At 50.4% G+C, this 21973-nt stretch overlaps 1 protein-coding gene across 2 annotated transcripts in view; it reads right to left on the minus strand.

Moving 5' to 3' along the window:
• WWC1 (WW and C2 domain containing 1) overlaps positions 1-21771 on the minus strand; it is a 158290-nt gene extending 136519 nt beyond the window's left edge. Inside the window, exons 1-2 of one of the 2 annotated variants that reach the window (XM_044777690.2) lie at positions 21698-21771; positions 21443-21589 (exon numbers count right to left, since the gene is read on the minus strand). In XM_044777690.2, the coding sequence (XP_044633625.1) occupies positions 21443-21589; positions 21698-21705 (155 nt within the window). In that variant the 5' untranslated portion in view covers positions 21706-21771. Of the gene's footprint in view, positions 1-20676; positions 21225-21442; positions 21590-21697 lie in introns of those variants that run through there. The other variant, XM_044777691.2, reaches the window with a different exon arrangement.
• Between the last annotated feature and the right edge of the window lie 202 nt (positions 21772-21973).

A 21973-nucleotide genomic window follows, 5' to 3' on the forward strand; every position in this document is an offset into this window, starting at 1 on the left:
GTCAGGACACATACACAAGACGCTCTGAGAAATAGGGGAGAATTCAATGAGTGTTGGCGATGTTACATCAACACACACCAACAACCTTCCAGAGACAATGTGGCACCGACAAGCCTCGGGCTGTGGAGTCAGAGAGCCCTGGACTGAAACCCAACCCTCCTGCCAACTTGCTGTGTGACCTTGATAAATTCTTCAACCTCTCTGGGCCTCAGCTACCTCCTCTGGAAGGCAAGCACAAGCAAAATAGTAAATGCATGTAAAATTCCTCAGTAAATGGCAGTGGTCACAACCTCCAGCTGGGGGGTTTCCATAGCATCTAAAGATTTTTGAACTTTAGTACTTTTTGAATATGAAATCTTAGCCAAATGATAATACCATACGGTGTTCCTCCTGGAAGCAAATCTAGTGTAATTCGGGGAGATGAGAAGAGAAAGGGAGTGGATTCAGGAATAACACCCTTACGTAAGAAAAAAACTCAGTAATTACCTAAAATCTTATAATACCTGATTCCTTCATGGAATTGCAGCAAACGTCTGGAGGATTCTGGCACAGCCTACATTTAACTAAAACTGGATGCTCCCCTTTCACCAACTGCGCACTGAGCCCTCAGTACCCTCCCGACACCTATAATTCAGCCAATCCTTTCTCTGCAAACAACCAAGGGAGGTTCGGATCTCCTTGGGACTGAGAGAGCAGGCTGCCCTCACCTTGACCTCACGCATTGAGAGGTCAGTCTGTCTTCCGCGCCGAGGTCCCCTGCGGTCACATCAGTCTGGGCTGACCCTCAAGTCTCACCAGGTCAGGCTTCCCAAAGCCACCCTGCCCCCACCCCCCAAATGCAGAGAGATAAGCAGGTGAGATCAGAGGCGGCACCCTGGACTGGTAAAGCAGGTTTCCTGGGGCTCACATAGTTCAGAATAAGGAAATGCACTTGTTTTTCAGAGCGAGGTGATGGGCAGTGTTCTTCACCAACATGGCTGAGACAGCCTGTCCAGGGCTTCTCGAACCTGTGTGTGCTTTCTGCTGGGTCAACAGTTACTGGTTTGGCAAACAGTAATTCGGAGCCTCGCACAGAAAATCATGGTGGCAGACGGACAAATGCTGGAGGAGAGGGCCCCAGGGAGTTTCCTGGTCCAACAGCTCTATTCTTTAACTCCTCCTGCCTGATGACTGGACTTGAGCATTCTAGCTGCCCTGGGTTGGGGGTGAGGCTCAGGGCTGGCAAACGTCCTTGAGGGTTTTTTCCCCACGTCAGGAAGGATCTCAAAGTCTGGAGTCTTCCTGAAATGGGGATAGAGAGCTGGGCTTCCACTGGGGATAACTCGGCCCCAAACAGGCGTGCTAGGCCCCCAGCCAATCAGAGCCCTGGGCTCTCCTAGGGTCCAGCGCTTGCCCTCTGGCTCTAGACTTGACCTAGGAGTTCAGCTGACCAAGAGAGGGTGTCGGAAGGTGGCAATTTCTTGTTGGGAAGCACCTCTCTCTACTCATCATCCTCTACTCTGAGGCTTCCCTGTTGCCTCTCGGCCGCCTTCGCTTGTGTCCCCTCATTTCTTAGTACTGATTATGTGCAAAACTTTGTGCAGGGCCTGGGGAGGCTGACAGGATGCCCCACCATTCAGTGGAGAACACAGACATGAAAAAAATGATGACCATGGGGTAGAGTCCTGTTAGAAGGGTGCACAGGGAGCCCCTTACATGAGCTGGGAAAAAGATGACAAGGTGGGCTCCCAGGAGGAAGTGGCCCTTTAGCTGGGCACAGCAGTGCAAGGAGGAATATCAGTAGGCAGGGCACACACATGGGTGACGCAAAGGAAAGGAGCCCCTTGTGGGCAAGCAGAGGAGAGGTTTTCCAGTTTAAGGTGTTATTAGAGTCATCTGGGCAGCATATTAAAAATGCAAGTTGCTGTAAGCCCCACTGAGACTCTGGTTCAGTAGATTTGAGGTGGGGGCCCAGGAGTCTGTGCTTTATGAGCTCCTTCGTGAGTCTAACACAGGAGGTCTGTGGACCACACTCTGAGAAACCCTGCTTTGAAGGAATGGGAAAAAAAAGCCATTTGTGACTTTGATGGAATACTGGTTTATTTTCCTGGAATGTTCCCAGAGGAACTTTGGACAGCTCACTAATGATTCGTTTTTCAGTCATTCTACACAGACATACCAACATCAAACAAACTGGAAAGGAACCCAGGGAGGGCACAAGACGACTCACTCACAGGGACGGGCTGTCACCGTGTTCCACGGGGTGACAGTGGGCGTTATCTCAGGAATGTGTCAGGGCAAGGTCCACGCTTATGCCGAAATGCTGTTCACAGGTGAACCAGGGCCGGGCGAGCAGTGCCGGGAAAGCCCTCTGGAATCTGGCCACACCTCCTCACCACCCTCATACAAGGAAAGGCAAGGTGGTCCCCAGGGCCTCTGACAGACTTACTCTGCAGCCCGAGGCTGGCTCCCTGCCCCTCCCATCCCTGGTCCACCACCAGGAAGCTGGTTTCTGCTGCCCCACTGCCACCCCACTCAAAATTCCCCTGGCTCAGACCAGGGTTTGCATGCAAGGGCCCTGGCTCAACCAGCCCAAGCTTGGCTGAAAGACATCGTTTCTGCTAGTCCCCTCACAGCACTATCCCTGCCCTAGTCAGAGCTAGTTCCAGGGAGCCCGTCAATTATTTCACTGGCTCAAGCCCCTGACTGGGAAGCTTATCAGGGACCCCAGACCTCCTTGTCTCGCTCTTGACACTGCTGAGGGCTGGAATCCTGCCTTTGTGATCTTGCCAAGTGCCTGCCGGGCCACCTCCTTGTTACGCGTTAGAAGACAGGCACTAACTACCCTCCTGCAGGGGTTCCCCTCTTCTGACTGCCCCACGCCCCCCGGGGACGGTCCGTGGCCCTGGTGGACTTCCAGCACAGCCTGCATCTGCTCTGACCTCTGGCATCTGACCCCACTGGGGGATATGCTGCGGCCTCAGGACCCTACCTTTTCTCAGCAGGTGTGATCCCCTTTCAACTGACCCCCCAACCCCAGATTTAACAGCTTTAACCTCTTATTCCACATGGGGCTCTGGGAACAGACTGACAAGCTCCTTTCCATTGATAGTGTTTATAACTGGTTGTAATAATCCACTGCTTATTGATATTACAACTATGTGGTGTACCTTAGATCAGAGCTAGTAAGAGGTACAGTTAACCACAGAACAGAAACAAAACCCTTTTTAAAAACCACCCAGGTCCATGCAAACATAAGCAGTGCCGAATAGTCAGTGATACTCGAACATTAACATGCATAAGGACCACCGGGGGTCTGTTAAAAGGCAGTTTCTGACTCCAGGGTCTGGGGTGGAGCCGGAGAGTCTACATTTCTAACAAGCTCCCCGGCGAGGCTGATGTGCTGGTGCACAGCCCACACTTCAGTAGCAAGAGTGTCTGGTCACACCAACAATTGGGAGTTTGCCACAGGGGTTGAGGCCAGATGTGGAGCTCCGAATCGATCGTGTGCTCAGATACAGTAACCAGCAGGTCCTACTAACTGCCACAGAATCAGAACAATTTACTCTAGAAGTTCTGAGAAAGAATGACCTAAGGATGCCAAGTGCCCACGGCCTCTCCCAAGTGGGCAGCTGCTGTGGTCGCTATCCCATGACCCCTGTTGTGGTTTCCTGTACCAGGTGAGTCCAATTCAAGGTCGGCTCTGCGATCTTTCTAAATCAGCATCTCTTACAAGAATTTGAATTTGGGAACACCGAGTAAGCCGTAGTCGCTGAGCTGCAGGGTTACAAGATAGGCTGGGGCCATGAAAGTGACAGGGGTCACCTGTAAACTAATGCTGTGATGTCATAACTGTCAACATTTTTGAGTACTTATTCTGAGCCTTGCTCTCTGCTAAGTGCCTCACATGGGAGAATCCATGCCGTAATTCTCACAAAAACCCTTCAAGTGGATGGCAATTTAAGAGGATGAGCTCTGGAGCCGGACAGCTTGAGCTTGAATCCGGGCTTTAGCCACTTTCTAGCTGTGTGACCTTGGGCAAATTACTTAGCCCCTCTGTGCCTCCACTTCCTCCTCTCTAAATGGGGACAGTCATAGTACCTCCATCAGAGGGTTAGTGTGACAGTTGAGCTAATAAACATAAAACACTTAAGAGCAGCGCTTGGCACTCAAATCTTGGCTATTGTTTTATTACTCTTAGCCTAACTGAATAAAGCAAAGAAACTGAGGCTCAAAGAGATGAGGCAGCTTGCCCAAGGTCACACAGCAAGTTATAGGCAGAACTGACTCGTAACAAGGTTTATGAATTTCTGGACACATCTTAGATTGTTGTAGTTTGTTTTTTAGGTTTCAGAAACCTCACAGCCTCCAGCTGCAGCTCCCAGCTGCCTGGCGGTGGGGGCCGCTACCCCCTTCCTTAGATTCCTGTGAAATCTCTAACCTCACAGCAGCCTCTTTTCTAGAGCCATCTCCTGCGGGCCTCTGTTGCTTTTGACTAGAACAGGGCTGCCTGAAAGTAGGTCCCTTCCAGGTAGAAGCAAGGAGGGAAATGATGGACCAGGGAAGGCCTCACGGAGCAAGTGGCATCACCTGTAGCCTGAGGGAGGCGGGGCTTCAATGGATACAGGCGGGATGGCAAAAGTGCAGGGCATGCTTGGTGCTGCCACTGACCCAGGCGGACTAGAGGCAGGGACCAAAGAAGAGAGCTCAGCAACCACAGCCAGCAAATACTGGCACCTATAATGGTGTTAGGCACTCCATAAAGTATTTTATATTGTTTATTTAATTTAAACACTTAGTAAAACTGCATGAAGGGGCGGGCCGCGTGGCTGAGTGGTTAAGTTTGCGCACTCTGCTTCTACGGCCCAGGGTTTCACTGGTTCAGATCCTGGGTGCAGACATGGCACTGCTGATCAGGCCATGCTGAGGCGGCGTCCCATATGGCACAACTAGAAGGACCTACAACTAAAATGTGCAACTATGTACTGGGGGGATTTGGGGAGAAAAAGCAGGAAAAAAAAGCTGCATGAAGTATGTAAGAGAATGTTGTTTCTTAAACACATACATATACAGACAACTAGACACACACATATCTAGACACACAGACACTAAATACTATTTAGCGATAAAGAGACATAATGTCCAACTTACCTGAGTAATAACCAACTTACTCTTGTTTTTTAAAGATTGGCACCTGCGCTAACAACTGTTGCCAATCTTTTTCTTCTTCTTCTCTCTAAAGCCCCCCAGTACATAGTTGTATATTCTAGTTGTGAGTGGCTCTGGTTGTGCTATGTGGGACACCATCTCAGCATGGCCTGATGAGCGGTGCCATGTCTGCGCCCAGGATCCAAACTAGCAAAACCCTGAGCTGCTGAAGCAGAGCGTGCAAACTTAACCACTTGGCCATGGGGCTGGCCCCTAACTTACTCTTAAATGGTTTACATGTATGTAATGGCTTTATATATATTACACATGTTTGTATATATACATACACAGACACATACACATAATGAGAGACTATAAGGTAAATAAGCAACATGTAAAAATTGGTAAATCTGGGTAAAAGGTATGGAAATTTTTCATACAACTTTCCTGTAAGTTTAAAACTATATTGGGGCTGGCTCTATATTGGTGGTGCAGTAGTTAAGTTTGCATATTCTGCTTCAGCAGCCCAGGGTTCACCGGTTTGGATCCAGGGTGTGGACCTATGCACCGCTTGTCAAGCCATGCTGTGCCAGGCACCCCACATATAAAGTAGAGGCAGATGGGCACAGATGTTAGCTCAGGGCTAGTCTTTCTCAGCAAAAAAGAGGACTGGCAGCAGAGGTTAGCTCAGGGCTAATCTTCCTCAAAAAAAAAAAAAAACCTATATCAAAATTTAAAAGATGCCACATATGTATGGAAGAGATTTTTTTAAACATTCTTAAAAATCATATGAGATAAACACTGCTATTAACCCCATCTTAGAAAATGAGAGTGGGATCAGCTTTGATTGTCAAGCTCAGGAGGATGTCCCTCAGCAAACTCCGGGGTAGGGGATCACTAAAGAGTGTGAGGAGAGGGCATCTGAAAGCAGGCCATAGGCTGGCCAGCCGAAGAAGAGGCCTTTCATTTGGTCTCTAGTTTCAACTAAGCCTCTATAGGGATAAACAGACAAGGAGGTGTCAGATGCTGCAAAAGAAAGGGTGGCAGAACTTGGGAACTGGATGGGGGAAGGAAGAGTTAAGATGGATGTTTCTGGAAATAGGAATTGCCTGTAGGGGCTGGAGGGAGGAATGGGTAGATGGGTACTGGGTGGGAGGAAGACCTACATTTTGCTGTGTAACCTTCTGGACCTTTAGCATTTGAACCGGGCATATGTTTTAGTCATTATAGTGGCATCTTCTTATGGAAAGGGAGAAAAGACAGGAGGCAAAACTGTTTGAGACCAGGGCTGGGTTCAGTTTTAGATTCGTTGTAGTCTGCAGTGCTTGCCTGGACACAGCTATGATATCCAGCAGGAAACTGGACATGGGCACCTGAGATTTCACTGAGAGGAGGTGGTGGAAGACTTGGGGACACAGGACGCCGCTAGGGAAGAGCAAAGAGGGAGAAGACTGCAAAATGCCTTACCTTTCCTGGACAAGAATGACCGACAGCAAAGGAGGAAGGACAGCACACTAGTAGACACTACAGGGAGATCAGGGAAGATAACCACCACATGGCTCCCGGTGACACTTCTGGAACTTTGCTCAGAGGATGGAGGTGGGAGGGAGAGGATGGAAGCTGAAGCACAAATGGGGGCTGTGGACGCAAAGGGTGTGAAACTCCTCTATGCTCTTCAGAGAATGGGGTGTAGGGTATGGGCGTAAAGACCGAAGACTTATTCTTGGAGAGGGAACACCTGAGCACACTGGGGAAAACTCCATGGATGCCTGAAGAAAGGAAGAGATCTATTTATTTACTTATTTCCTCCCCAAAGCCCCAGTGCATAGTTGTCTATCCTAGTTGTAAGTCCTTCTAGTTCTTCCATGTGAGCCACCGCCACAGCATGGCAACTGACAGACAGGTGGTGTGGCTCCGTGACCAGGAAACAAACCCGGGCAGCCGAAGCGGTAAACTTTTACCACTAGGCCCTCAGGGCTGGCTCAAGGAAGAGATTTTTTTGATGCGAGGACCAAGAAGTAGGCCAGGTTGTGGAGGAAGCTAAAGGGATTCTCGTCCTGGTTGGGTCTCTAGAAAGATTTGCAATTTGGGACAAGCCTATTCCCTTGATCGGTGGTTCTCAAACTTAAGATAGCATCAAAATCACTTGGGGATTCTTTTTACAAAGGTGGAGTCTGGGTTCCACACAATCCACAGATTCTGATTATGCTGACTGGGGCCAGGCTTGGGAATCTGCATTTGAGCCACTCTTAGGAGGCTGGTGCATGTGGATGACAGATCATGTTACCTTGAGAGAAAATCAGAGCTCCTTGGCCAAAGTTAAGAAAAAGACACGGCTTGTTGCCGCTACCTTGAGCGTCATGATCGCCTGACTGGAATTAAGACAACGTGGTTGAAGATGTAGAGTGCTGGTCAATACAGATGTATCTTATTTAAAGTTAAAAGCAAACTCAGTTTTTCTGACCACAGAACTTCATAAATTTATAGCTTGACCTTTGGGGTCATTCACAAGGCCTGCCATTTCCTAATACAGCATCCTCTTTATTTTGCTAATCTGCAATTATGTTATGTTTTTATTATTTGTCTGTAAGCTCTATAAGGAACGACGTCTTTTTCTCTGCTGTACCCCTTTCCTAGCACGGCTCCTATCAGGAACCAAACACACAAAGGTAATGGCATTCTTTGGCATCAGTTGTATCCAATGTGCAACAGAAGTAGAAGGTAATCATGCAAGGATAGAGCCACTTTAGGCCTGAGGTGACCCAACTGACTTCTAGTGAACCCAAAACCCACACCCTGGGCAAGCAAGAATGCTGCAGACCAAGCCCACATGCAGTTCAGGTACCAGAGTCCCAGGGGAACCAAGTCTCACCAAGCCTTTAGTGCCAAAGTGACAACAGATGGGGCTCTCTTGAGCAGAACACAGCCTAGAACGAGGCTGAAGAAAAGACGCTGATCACCACCATGTACAGGGGAATGTGGTCAAGGAAATGCATCCTTGGAAGGAGTGTGAAAAACTGGACTCAGGAAAACAGCTCACTTAGCCTGCTCACTGAGAGAGGGGCATCTGCCAAAAGAGGAGCAGAGGGCTGGCTCTCCAGACAGACCTTGAGCAACTGAACGAAGCTACTACTGAAGGAACCATACACAGGAGTGAAAGGAGCTCTGGTCTGAATTACCAGAACCAATGCAGTGTTGCTCTCTGTGACAGTCAGGCCTGACCTACAGGATGGTGAAGAACATGGATTTCGAGTGCAGAGAGACACAGAGTCTCACATGCTGCTTTGGCCACTTATTAGCTGTGCAATCAAGGGCAAGTTTTCAGCTTGCTGAGCCTCAGTTTCCCCATCAGCAGAACAGAGATGGTAACAGTTCTTACCTCATAGGGTTGCTGCGAGAATTAAAGCGCATGATGCATTCAAAGCACACAGCCCAGATCTTGGCACTGTCTAAAATCTTAATAAATGTCAGCTATTATTAGTTCTTATCCACAGGCTAGGATCTATATGGTGACAACATCTGCACTCCCCACTCTCTTGGAGTCTCAAGGACATAGATGTGTGCAGGAAATCTGGACCAGGTTCTGGTGAGGGCAGACAGCAGATGAAAAGGAGCCCCAACCCCCAGGCCTACAATCTAAAGTAGCTTAGACCAATTTATTTAAAAGCATTACTGCTGCAATGGGAGTTGAAAGATTTTCACATTAAGGCAAAGAGGAGCCCAAACCTCTTTGGTACTTAACACAAGTCAGGAAAGAAAGAACAAGACAGGTAGAGGAGAGAGGAAACTACTACATAGAAAGGTGCCTCACATCCCCCAAACAGCTACTTCTCCCCCTCCCACAACTATTTTTTTTTTTTAATACTTCCTGAATCATCTCAATTTTTCTAGGCAGAACTGTATAAATCTTAAATTTTAAAACCCTTTACAAGGTACTTTTACATAATCTCATTCAAACTCTATCAGCGCTTTGAGGAAGGCAGAGATTTACCTACAGTCATGGTTTTCCAATCTGGCTGCACCCTGGAATCAACTGCGGAGCTTCTAGAAATCCGTGCCCAGGCCATACCCCAAACCAGTTAAACCAGAATCTCTGAGAGTGGGCTGGACATGGGTCTTTTTAGCACTCCCCTCCAGTCCAATGTGCAACTGAACTCGAGAATCACTGACTGATCCGAATGCCCCCTTAGCTCCAAACACCACCTCCTATTCTCTGTTGTAGGAAGATGGAGGGTCATTATTCCCCTATTGGAGAGCGGCGGAGACCAGGGCTCAGGAAAGGCAAGTGACTCGCAGCTATGAGGAAGGGCCAGAAACAGAATCCCAAACTCCCAACTGGAGAGCATTCATTTCCTGGCTTAGTATGCTCCCAGTGCATGCCAGCCACTGCACTACCTATTAACCAAGAATGGAGAAGACACAGGTAGCCACACTGCTCTACCACAGCCTTAGGCGCCATGAAGCCCAGGCAAGGGAGATGGGGAAGGCCTCTCTCAACATCATTTGCGAGCTGAATCTTGATGCAAAGATGTAAGGTGATGATGGGGCCTGGTGAAGGAAGCGTGGAGGTCCAGCTTGGACAGTAAGGGTTTGGGGATAATATCAAAATGTTCATAAGCCAACGAAGACCATTTCAACGGGCTGCATCGACCTGTGCTCAGGAGGATCTGGAAACCTGGCCAGTTTTTGGCCGCAACCACTAACAAAATATCTTAGGTCACTCCGGCTACAAATATTGGGCCAGTGGTTCCCAAACTTGAGGGGGCAGCAGAGTCACCTGGAGGCTCCTTAAAAGACAGATTGCAGGGCTCCACCCCCAGAGTTTCTGATTCAGTAGGTCTAAGGTGGGATCAAGTTCCCAGGTGAAGCTGATGTGCTGGTCTGGGACCACACTTTGAGACCCACTGGGGCCGGTGACCAGTAAGGAAGCTGAAGAAACACCCAGGGTCCTCCATTGGCTGCTGGCAAATGTTTGTTTTATGTCAAAAATGGAAATAAACCACTCAGGCTGGTTGTGAAACTCCTTGAGTTGTTAAGATACCTTTTCATATTCCTGTTAGCAAAAGTCATTCTTTACTGAGACGTCTATCTGCTCAAGTATGATCGGTTTTCCCAGAAAAACAAGAAGAAAGGCTTATGTCCCCAAAAATGTGGTACTCAAAATATGCGAACTGAGCAGAAATTATATAACTAGAGATAAAGCTATCTTAATTGTAGTTAGAACCGCCGGGACAGTGGGACTGGAATATAATGAGACCTCTAATTTGATTCTGACCAACCCTCTGAGGTGGGTTCTGCCGTAGTCTCATTTGGCCAGTGAAGAAATTGAGGCTCAGGAGGGCTAAGCAACTTAACCAAGGTCACAGAACTAGCCAGTGACAAGGCTGAGATGTAAAGTCCAAGCCGTGGTCAAGGCCAACAGCCATGGACAACCCCTCCCTAGAGGGCTGCTGTGAGGATTCTGGGAGAGGAGGGCCTCGCCTCTTCCCCGCACCTCCCCTGCACGCCCTAGAGCTGAAGGAGGACTGAGTGAGGCCTGAAAGCTCCCAGGGGTGCAGCTCAGGGGCCCTTCCTCCCAAGGGCAGCTCGGCCAGGATGTCCTGGCTCAGCTCCATGGAGAAACAGGGAGGACTGTTTCCTGTGACCCTCTCATACAAATTCTATACATTCTCATGTAAAGAGAAGTCCCTTGGCTGCTGGATCCCCTCAGACCTCCTGCTTCCCTGTGCTTTATTTCACAAAGGGGGAGAAAACCCTACGGATTTTGCTACCACTCAGGCATTGGGTCAGCAAAAGAACTAGAACAATGGTATGCTCATAGCAATCAGAGAGCTGCAGGGAAACAGTGCTGGCTCCTGAAACCACTTCCTTTAGCCCTCTTAGCATAAGAAGGAGGGCCAAGTTACCTCACCTGCCTTCTTCAGTTTCCCTGTCCATAAGACAGGGATAATATGGACCCCCTCCCAGGCTATTGTGAGGATTCAGTGCATCAACTGTCTGTGGGTCCCAAAAAAGCACAGACCAAGAGCATCACCTGGGGACCTGTTGGAAATGCAAATTTCTAGGCCCCACAGTAGTCCTACAGACTCAAACTGGTGTGTGTCTTGGCGGGATGGGGGGGGGGTGCGGAGGGGAGTGGGGTTAACAAGCCCTCCAGATGGTTTTGATGCTTCCCCCCCAAGTGTAAGCTCCATGAGGACAGGATTTTTGTTGGTTTAATCACTGCTGAGTCGCCAGTGCTGGAATGATGCCTGGCATATTACAGACACTCTACTCATTTACAGGAACTCAAGAAATATTTTTAAATGACTGGAACAGGAGAGGAAGGAAACCAAGGTTCGGAGAGCCTGGCATTTCTAACTGTATCTGCACAGCTTGATGACTGTGTCTCTCACTAATTTTTAGGCAACGTCATGAGTCGTAGACTGTCTCTCTCGTCTCAGCCTTGCACTCCCAGTGCCCGGCTCATCATCACAGGCTCTCAGGAGCACCCTATCAAAGGCACAAAGGCCCCCCAGCTCTCAGTCCAAGTTCACACCACAACTGTCAACAGGTGTCACAGACGAGTCTGTCCCTCCATCCTCCTAGGACGGGTGAAAGAATTCTAGAAAACACCAAGCCTCCAGTCACGATGCAATTTATCTGTTCAACTGTTTGCCCATCTCCCTCGCCCAAAGGTACACCCCGCTGCAGCAGGACTTTGCTCTGATCATCGGCACTGGCAGCCGAGCCTGAAGCCCAGCAGGCACTCAATAAATACCTGCTGGATGAATGGCCAACCCGTGGCTGGGCGGGACGTGATAAATACCAATGCCCTTCTGCATCAGCACCATGCTAAAATCAGCAGGTTCTCAGACAGCATGTGGAGGAAGATTTCTGGAGCGAAGGGACATGGTATCAAAGCAGTTACAAATAAATTCCAGAGACCTCTGCATCAGCCTTTTTAGCTCTGCCATGACAACTGCAATTCATTACCCCTGCTTCACACACAGCCCTGGTGCCAGCTCACTGGCAAGAGTCATTTCACTCCAGAAATTCCAAAGAAGGGCTTGCCTCTGATAAGACCAGGGGGAAAAGAATTTATTGATTTATATATGTAATGAGTGCCGCCAAGGTGGTTTGCAAGCTCTGGTGTCAACGTGGCTCAGGTGAGCCCTGGCTCACCAGGAAGAGACGAGTTGGCAAAGAAGGAATACTGGTTCCTGTTCCTCCACCAATGCACAGGAGGTTAACGAGCCTAACTAGTAACAGCTCCCATTGGAAGCCTGATGCACACGAGGCACTGGGCTAAGACTTGCCATGTCTGGTGTCATTTCATCCTCACCACATCCCTCGGGGGGAGGTAGGTCTCAGACTTATCCCTGTTGTATGGCCGAGAAGAAACTTGTGCAAGGTCATGTACTATGTGTAAACGAGAGAGCCGGGACTTGACTTGATGTCTCTGAAGATCTTTATGAAGCCTCATCTATTGCAGGGAATAGCGTGGTATGTCAAACCAATGTTCGGCTGGAACCACATAAACATTTTCTCCATAGTGAACGAGGTATATACACTGATAGGTGTGTTTCTGTTTATTTCTCTGTAGTTAAAAAATTCCCTTTCCCTTGGCGCCTCCTCTCTCCCCCCTTCCTCTCTCCAAATTCACTGAAAGAGTGCAGTGGTAGAAAGAGCAAGGCTTTGAAATCACATGGACCTAGATCCAAATTTCAACTCAGTCTCCTTCTACCTGTAAGACCCTGAGTTTGTCACTTGACCATTCTTAGCCTCAGTTTCCTCATTTGCGAAATGCCAGAAAAACATGATGAACAACAGTGCTTGGCAAAGGACAGGCACTGGATAAAGATGACTACAGATTGTTATTATTATCATTATCACCAGGTGCCAGTTATTGTTCTCATGGTAAGTGATACAAACAGTGCCCTTGTGAGAAATTCCTGGAATACACAGTGAAATGCTCAAAGAGCCCTGGCTATCCAAGAAAAACCGTGCCAGATGCAGGATCAAAAGGCTGTCCCAGGGTCATCTCATCCTAGCAGCCACCTGATGCCGCATCTTGATACTTTATCCTCCCAAGTTAGGTACCAGTCAGTCGATCCTCAGGGCTGCACCAGTGACGAATCAAGAGTAACTGCCACTGGGCAGGGAGGAAGCCAGCATGGGGACAGCCGGGCTGCCACCGAACCAGGCCCAGCAACAGCAGGCAGCCGGCTGGGGAAAGTCAGCAGCTGCTGTGAGCCTGGTGTCCTGGCTGCCAGGGAGTGATGAATGGAGCAGGGGAAGAAAAAAGCCAACAAAGGTGTCCCTAATCTTGATGCAGCTTCATGTTTTTCTGGCTGACCATTGAAGGAGAACTTAAGCCTCAGTCCTTTTTCTTTGGCAGACATTTGAAACTGAAAGATCCTGTTTCTTCCCAACGGTGAGATGTCAGGGGGTAGACACAGTGGAGGAGGTGACTGGAGGGGGGAGGGCACGTGACCCACCCCACTTCTTTTTTTCCCTCCTCCCCACTCTCTCTACTCCACCCCCTCTTCCCTGTCCAGCATCTTTATAGAATGTTCTATGTTCTCCCTACACAACAGTGAACGCCAGTGTCCACCCCCCCCCATCTCCCTCCATTATTTTGGCAAGAGGTTTTCTGCTCAGGAGCTGGAGGCTTAATGGCCTGCTGGTGACGGTTAAATAACAAAACAGCACTGTATCCAGTTTCTGAGTTTTCTCTTCTTTTATCTCACTCTGAAACAGGGATTCAAGGCAGCCAAGAAGCTTGTCGGCAGCAGCAACCAGAGCCTTTTGCTGTTCCACCTGAGGGTGTCCTCTCCACGCTGGGAGGGGCATGGCATGAATTTTTCACACGACTCAGCCCAGATCCAGCCTTCAACTCTGTCCAAGTGGAAGTGCTAGGAAATGTCACTCAAGCCATTTCTCCAAGGGAAGTGGATTTCTCCTATCCAGAGCCCCTCACTGAGCTGGGGGGCTGCAGATCCTCACCACCTGGAGGCAGATGTGGCCAGAGAGAGCTCCTGACACTCAGCCTAGATAGCCAACTGCCACTAAGTTGGCACCCCCCTGCAAATACCACCAAAATCTGACCAAGGCTTCTTCCATCCAGAGAGCTCTGCAGCAAGACGCCGGCCACCTTCCAAGTCCCACTTAATCTAGCCTTGTCTCTCCTTGTGTGCACCTGAGCTTGGTGTGCCACCTTCCCAGTAACTAAGGCAACCTGATTCTCTTCTCTTCAAAAGAGCAGTGTTTCACAGCTATCTGGGATCCCCAGGGATTGGAGAATCAGGTCAGTCTGGCTAGGCCAAAAGTGGGAGGGGTGGTGACAGACAGTAGCTGCCTTGGCTACTAATTCCCTGGCCTTTGGGAGCATTTACCCAAGCGACTTGGAAACGACTTTGAACTCTTCTCACACACTGCATCCTTCCGAGTTTCCCTGCCTCTCTCTCTGTTCTTTCCCTCCCAGAGCTATGGTTAGCTGGCTGCTCCCAGAACGTAGAGTTTGTGCCCACCAGTCTCCTGAGCTGCCATGAGGATCTCATTGGCTTCTCTGAACAAGCCTCCTTTGGAACATCTCTCCCTGAGATCCACAGCAGACTTGCCGCATTTTAGGAATAAATGGTAACTCTCAAGCCCCACTTATTGACCGGGCACTCTGGAGCACTGAAATGGTTATGGCTAATATGACCATGGATTCAAGAGTTCAACTACTCCTGGCTACATCACCTGTTGGTGACCTCGGGCAAGTTACTTAACCTTTCTTAGTCTCAGTTTCCTCATCTGAAAATAGAAATAATTATAGTACTTACCTCATATGGTTGGCTGAAGGATTAAATGAGATCCTAATGGAAAACACTTAGCCCAGTGCACAGCATGGAGTAAATATTCAGTAGATGTTAGCATTTTTATTATCCATTTGTGGGTTCCAAAGTCTCTTATTTCTTTCTGTTATCTATACTAGTGCTTTTTAAACTTATTTCTTTAATAACTGATACACGATATTCTCATGCATCACAGACTCGCATGGAATGTGTAGATATTAAACTCAAGCCTTGGAAGGAGAAGAAAAGCCCTCTAATGACTTGTAATGGCCCAATCTATAGGTATCAGTGGATCATTAAGAGCAGAAGCATGGAGCACAGAGGCTCTGGGTAAATTCCCTGGCAGGCTGGTTATAACTCCCGCTTAAGAAAGCACGTTGTAATGCAAATTTCCACCAATGTAAATTGGTGGAAAGTGACGTTAGTCTGATAATAACCTTAAATCCATTTTAATTGATTATGAAAATAGTAATTCACTTGCAATTGGTGGAACTATAACCGTTCGACATATAACAAATTCCTATGACACAATTCAGAAACGATTGTGACACTATGAAAGAAACCTGCTGGTCCACACAGTCAAAAGGATTATAAAGAATAACTCCACCCCAAGCATAAAATATTCCCAAACTACTACAATGGATGAGGAGAAACCAGAGCTGATTCTTAGGGAAAAGTTTACATGAGAGAAAGAGGAAAGAAGACCTTCACTAGAGACTCAAGTTGACATTTAGTTGCTGTGTGACCTTGGGCAAGTCACTTGTCTCTGACTCTCAGTTTCATCAGTGAAATGAGAGGGCTGGATTACATGACCAGAAAGGTCCATCACAGCTGCAAATTGCTACAGACCAGGACAGAAACTCGGTCTCCGTTTGACTTAAGTGTTTCTTAGGTACTTTCTAGTAAAAACTAAAAGAACTGGCATTCCCAAGCGCCTCCTGTGTGTTAGGCTCTGTGCTCACTGCCCTACCTGATGTAGCTTCTTTAATGCTCCTAACTGCCCTTGACAGCTTATGTGCATCTCCCCATCCTAGAGAAGACAAAACCAAGGCTCAGAGAGAATACACAACTTGCCAAGGGCACTCAGGTGGCACACAGCAGACCCAAAATGCCAGGATTCAAATGCTCACCCTCCTTCCATTGTCCACACACACTCTCTGGTTAACCGAGGCCTGGCCACACCAGAACGGTGGCAGGTAAGTGAAATCATGCCTATTCCAGCCCCATTCCCCAAGGGCAAATTCCTTAGGCAATTGAGCAGAGGTCTTGATTCAGCAACTAATTCAGCAGGTGGCTGAGTGGTGCAGTGGTTAGAAATGTGGGTTCGGGAGTCAGCAAACCTAGCATTTTCATCTCAGCTCCACAAAAGCTGAGTGGCTTTCCCCAAACTCAGTCCCTCTGAGTCTCAGTTTCCTCAGGTAGATAACTGTACCTATTCCCAGGGTTGTTAGGGGGATTAAAGGAAATCACCCATGGAAAGCTCTCAGTAAGCTGCCTGAATACAGTAAATGGTCAATCATTATTTCCTACCAGTTAAAACAGGAGGGCAAGTAGGTGGTGACAAGCGGTTTCTGAGTTATCCCATGGCAGAAGTTATGAATCTGGGGTCCATAAACCCCCGAAATTATGTGCCAAAAACTGTGTTTGCACTTTTCTTCGGGAAGCATCCTTAACCTCTGGCTGATTCTCATAATGGCCTGTGACCAAAGGGAGGTTAAGATCTTTGAAAGCTGTAGGCCTATCTTTCTACAATAGAAATTATTTCTGAAACAACAGGGTTAGCAAAAGTTCCTCCTCAAGTCATGAGAGAAGTTGCTGAGTCCTCTCAGCCATGCAGGCCTCCAGCATTTATCACACAGACCCAGAAACTGTGCCCGCAGAGTTCCCAGGTGGCTCCTGGAAGAAGGTCTGAACACAAACCACAGAATGAGCAGGAATTAGGCCTCAGGAACCTTCTCTGGCAGAGCCAGTTCCAACAACCCATTCTTCCACAGAGAACAATCAGCGTATTTGTTTTTGCATACCACCAAGTTAAATACACACAGAATGCTGGCCCTTTGCTGGGAGCTCCCAGAAGTACCCCGAGTTGTAAGGAACACTGCTCCCAGGGGCTGCACAGGCCTGATCCCAGCACCTGATTCTCCATGGACCCGTCACCTTCCCAGACCAGCCTTGCCTTAGGAAGAGCCCGTGGTGCTGTTGGAGCCTTTGGCCCAGTAGGCAGGGCCCAAGCTGCCCATTGGACCCTCTCCGGTTGTTGGGACAACCGTCCTCAGGAATTTTGGCCTCCCAGTCTTCCCCTGGGTAAGAAGGGGATAGAGTTGGCAAGGCTGGCCGCCTGGCTGTGCTTCCAACCCCCTGGTGAAAGGGGAAGCTGAAAACTGGATTCCCTACCCCCAGCAGCCTCCATGCCGGACAGCACACAAAACAGCTCAGCCCCAGAGGGAGGAATGTGCCAAGACATTCTTCAGGGTTGGTAACCCGAGACGCTATTTTGTTCTCCGTGGCTAAGAAATCACTTTTTTGACTGAGGGACCATTTGACTGACTTCTTTTAAATTCAGGGGAATGGGCGGGCATCTCCTGGATTCAGGTAAGGAAAAAAACCAAGACAAACGTGCGCACACAAACACACACTCTTAAGGAGCAGCCTTTCTTTTGATGTGATTTTTTGGTTTCAGAGCATTAACCAGTCGCAGAGCTGTAACTACCTTGGCAGAACTTATCCCCCCCGCCCCACTGCCCCAAATAAGTCTGCCTCTTCTCAGCTCTGTTAAATTTTTTCCTCCTCCTTAACAGCCATCTCACCCTCCCGCCTACCCTGTCTCCCCCCCCAATTCTGCCACAGAGTCAGAGGGGTAAGGAGAGGCTGAGGAGTCTGAAATCATACCTGAGAACTGGCAGGGTCCTTGGAGATCATCTAATCAGCCCTCATCTCTCACCAGTGGAGCACTTGCACCTCAGAGAGGTCAAGGGATTTGCCTGAGGCCACACAGGCAGGACTAAAAGGCAGAAATCTCTAACTGGGGTGTGCAGGAGAGAAATTCCAGAGAGTCAGGAATAGATGCCCTGTGCTCAGCCCTTTCCCCAAACTTTCAAAGTTGGCCCACCACAATAGTGCCCCAGGGTTGTGTTCAGAACCCCTCAGCAGTCCAAGCTCAGGGGCCCCACACCATGCGTGGGATGACCAGGAGGTACAAAGATGCAGCTTTAAAACCAATGACTTGCAAGGTGAAGAAAGTGAGCAGCTCAGTTAAGCGCCAGTATGTTTTTAATTCCTCCCCATTGCTGGCCACTCTGCCTAAAAACAAAGGCTGGGCCGACCTGTTGCTGGGGCCATGGGCAGGCCATGGTATCGAGCTAAAATATAATGGCATTGGGCTGTGTTTTGTTTTTTCCTCCACTGTATATTTAAGGATCCCTTCTATTTATGGCAATCAGTAGTACTAGTTTCCTATTTGTGAAAGTAGTTGAAAAAATCTTCAAATTGAGGTGGGTTAAAGTCAGGTATTAAGTAAGCAATAGCACAGGTGGATACAGCAAAAAATCATGAACATGGCCCACATTACACTAAAATTTGGGAAACGATGCTCTAGCGGTCAGTTTTCCACTGAAGCTATACTGCGTGCCCTCTTCCAAGGGTAAAAAATTGCTGTTGTCTGAGAAGCTTTCTATAGCTGCATCATCCTCTCAGAGCCCCAGAGAACAGTTAGCAGCGCTGGGTGTGGGGCTGTCCTAGCTGCTGACAGCACACCGGCCTCAGTAAGCTGCAGGGACCTAAACTGGGGGAGGACACAGAACTTGTGTCTGTTTAAGGGGCTGCCCAGTTCACTAACACAGTTACAGAGTCCCCAGGGCAACTGACCCTGAGGAGGATGGGGAGGGAAAGCGAGTCAGGACAAGTCTGGAGGTTAGAACTGGTAAAGATGGGGCTGGCCCGGTGGCACAACCGTTAAGTTCGCACGTTCTGCTTCGGCGGCCCAGGGTTCACCGGTTCGGATCCCAGGTATGGACATGGCACCGCTTGGCAAGCCACGCTGTGGCAGGCGTCCCATATACAAAGTAGAGGAAGATGGGCACATATGTTAGCTCAGGATCAGTCTTCCTCAGCAAAAAGGGGAGATTGGCAGAAGATGTGAGCTCAGGGCTAATCTTCCTCAAAAAAAAAATAATAATAATTAAAAATTAAAAAAAAGAACTGGTAAAGAACTTGGTGTAGTGATGGAAAGATGAAAACAGTGGAGCAGATCACACCTCTAGGCCTCAAACTTTCTCTTACGTTTGAAAATGAAAGTTGGACTCCAATCTTCTACGCTCCTTCCAACTTTTAAGAATTCCATTATTACTCCCTCCCTTCCAACCAAACTGGTAATCTGACAAATAGGGAAGTTAAACCAGTGTGCCCAAGGGATGCTGTCTAGCATTAAAAACTATTCCCAATTCCGTTAATGACACATTCAGCACGGCACTGAACAGAGTGGGCACCCAGTAAATGGTGAATGAATGAAATTAAGTGCTCTCAAAAACTACTGGGAATCTCACACACATTTTCTTTCTGCTTTTTCTTTTTCTTAACCCTCAACTCGCTTCAAACTCCATCTTGGACTTTGGGGCCTCCATCCCAATCCCACAAAATGAAGGGTCCAAGGAATTCACCTCCATTGCTTTACAGGCACCCAACGCCCAACGTCACCATTGACCAGGTGAAAATTCCACACTTCTGAGAACTTTGACCACAGACTGTAAAGGACAATAAAGTGGTCCCCGAGAGTGGTCCTCTTCTCCCCCCAGGACATAGTAGGGGAGAGTGGGTGTGTGTGTGCAAAGAAATGCCAAGCAGTCAAAACCCAGAGAAAGTCTGGAAGCAAAGAGCCTCACCAGCCATCTCAGACTCCACCTGCCTCAGCAAAAAAAAACCCCACGCTACAGCCGGCGCGGTGCCCACCAAGGTCAGGGCGTGCTGGCGCAGGCTGAGGAGCCCTGGTCCCCAGAGAAAGAAAGGGAGGAGAAAGGCGACGGGCAGGGCTTTACGGGAGGCATCTCACCTCCATCTACATCCTAACAGCTTCCAAGTTGTGGGAGATTCCTAGAGAACCAGTCTCCCCCATCGGCCCTTCCCCGCTCCTTCCTTTCCTTCCCACTCCCGGCCCCCAGGCCCCCTAGCTGCTCCCATGCTCTTCTCCGAGTCGCCGAGGCACCTGTCAAAAATCACACTCCAGGCTGCCTTCCCCTCCGCGTCAAGTCCTTCCTCCAGCAGCCTCCCACTGGATCCTGGGTCCCTACCACCCCCTCCAAACCAGATGCTTCCCCATCCCCCCTTCTCCTCCCTCCCCCACCCTTGTGCTGGGGAAAGCCTCCCCGGGAAGCCCCAGCATCCCTCCGCTAGGTCGCTCCCCTCCCCCGCCCGACCTCGCTTCCTAAAGGGGGCGGGGGGCGGGGCTAGAGCTTAAGGTCAAAACTCTGGGCAGGTGCCGGCTGGGGCCTAAGTCCTCCCTCTGGGGATGGCGGTGGGGGCAGCCTGGCCAGCTCACTGGCCTTCCCCTCCTCCTAGCAGCCCACAGGGGCAGGAGCAGCGCTCCAGAATGGAAGGGGGGAGCCAACTGAAGAAAGCGCCAAAGGCTCACAGAGCTCCCCCGCATCCCCTGCCCAGTCCCGGCTGGTGGCCCCTGGGGCAAGAGGGGTCCGGACCGGGGTGGGGGATATGGGGGGGGGGGCTCCCGGGGTCCTACCTGTCCCGCGGGTCTATCCAGCTGGTGGTGCGGCTCGTGTGGTCTATGTAGTAGACCTTGCCGTCGAAGTCGCGCGCCTCCTCCCAGCCCTCCGGCAGGGGCAGCTCCGGCCGGGGCATCTTCCCGAGCGCGGCCCGCGCTCCCCCATGCAGCTCCCGGCCGCCGCGGGGGCCCCCGGCTCAGCGGCTCCGGCCGGCTGTACCCGGCCCGGGCGGCCGCCGAGGCACCATGACCGGGGAGGTGGCGCCCGCGGACTGGGGGCCCTAGTGGGGGCCGGCCGGGGTGGCGCCGCTGTCCATGCGGCCCTGCAGCCCCGGCCCGGCGCCGCCCGCTCCTCCCGCCGCCGGCGTCTCACGCTGCCATGTGCGCCCGCAGCGGCGCGGTGCGGGCCCGGGTGCGCGCCCGGCCGGCGGGGCAGAGCGAGCCGAGCGCAGCTGCCGCCTGCCCCCTCCGCCGCGCCGCGCCGCGCCCTCCACGCCGCCGCCGCCCCTTCCTCCCCGCAGCCGGTCGCCGGCCCTCCTCTCCGCACCGCCGGTCTGCGCTCGCTCGGTTTGCGACTTCTGCCTCCGCCAGGTGCGGCTCGGGCGGTGCAGGTAACCGCGCTGCCCCGGAAACGGGAGGCGGAGCGCCGGGCGCCAGGGTTCCCGGGTCTCCTCCCCGCGCCCAGCGCCGCGAGGGCGGGTCCTAGGGCCCGAGACGCGCCCCCTCGTGGGACAGTCCGAACCGCCGGCCGCCCCTGCCAGGGGAAAGGGAGACCGCCCCTTACCTGGGTCCCGGACCCAAACTGGAGCCCCGGGAGGCTACAGCAAGACCCGCTCTGCCTCTGCTTCCCAACACTCCTGGCTCTCTCCACCGCGCGTGTCCAGGCTCTTGGCACAGGTGGCCCCAAATCTTACAACTCCCGGCTTCTCTCCTATGTAGGATCAGGAGTCAGGCAAGAAGTGGTTAAATGGAAACATTCTTGCAAGTCGGGGAACATAAGTTTTCCAGGATCTCTGATCCCTTCCCCCAACACACGCACCGCACCATCTGTCTCCCTCTTATTCCATTCTTCTCCCCGGGTTGTTTCACCCATCCCCCCACCCCCGTATGTGCAAATCTGGCTGGCTCCTCTCAGGCTCCGGAAAATAAGGAGTGCTGTGAATCTCCTCCCACCAGAGAACTCCCAGAGGGTGTCAGGGGAAGCACTTGGTAAAAGTAATAGTAATGATGTTGTTGTTGTTAGCTAAATTGAGTACTTAGCCTGTCCCAGGCTGTGGGCTAGCAGCTTCACGTGCGTTCTCCTGTGATACTTTGA

Source organism: Equus asinus, chromosome 9 (genome assembly GCF_041296235.1).
Source record: "Equus asinus isolate D_3611 breed Donkey chromosome 9, EquAss-T2T_v2, whole genome shotgun sequence".
NCBI lineage: Eukaryota > Metazoa > Chordata > Mammalia > Perissodactyla > Equidae > Equus > Equus asinus.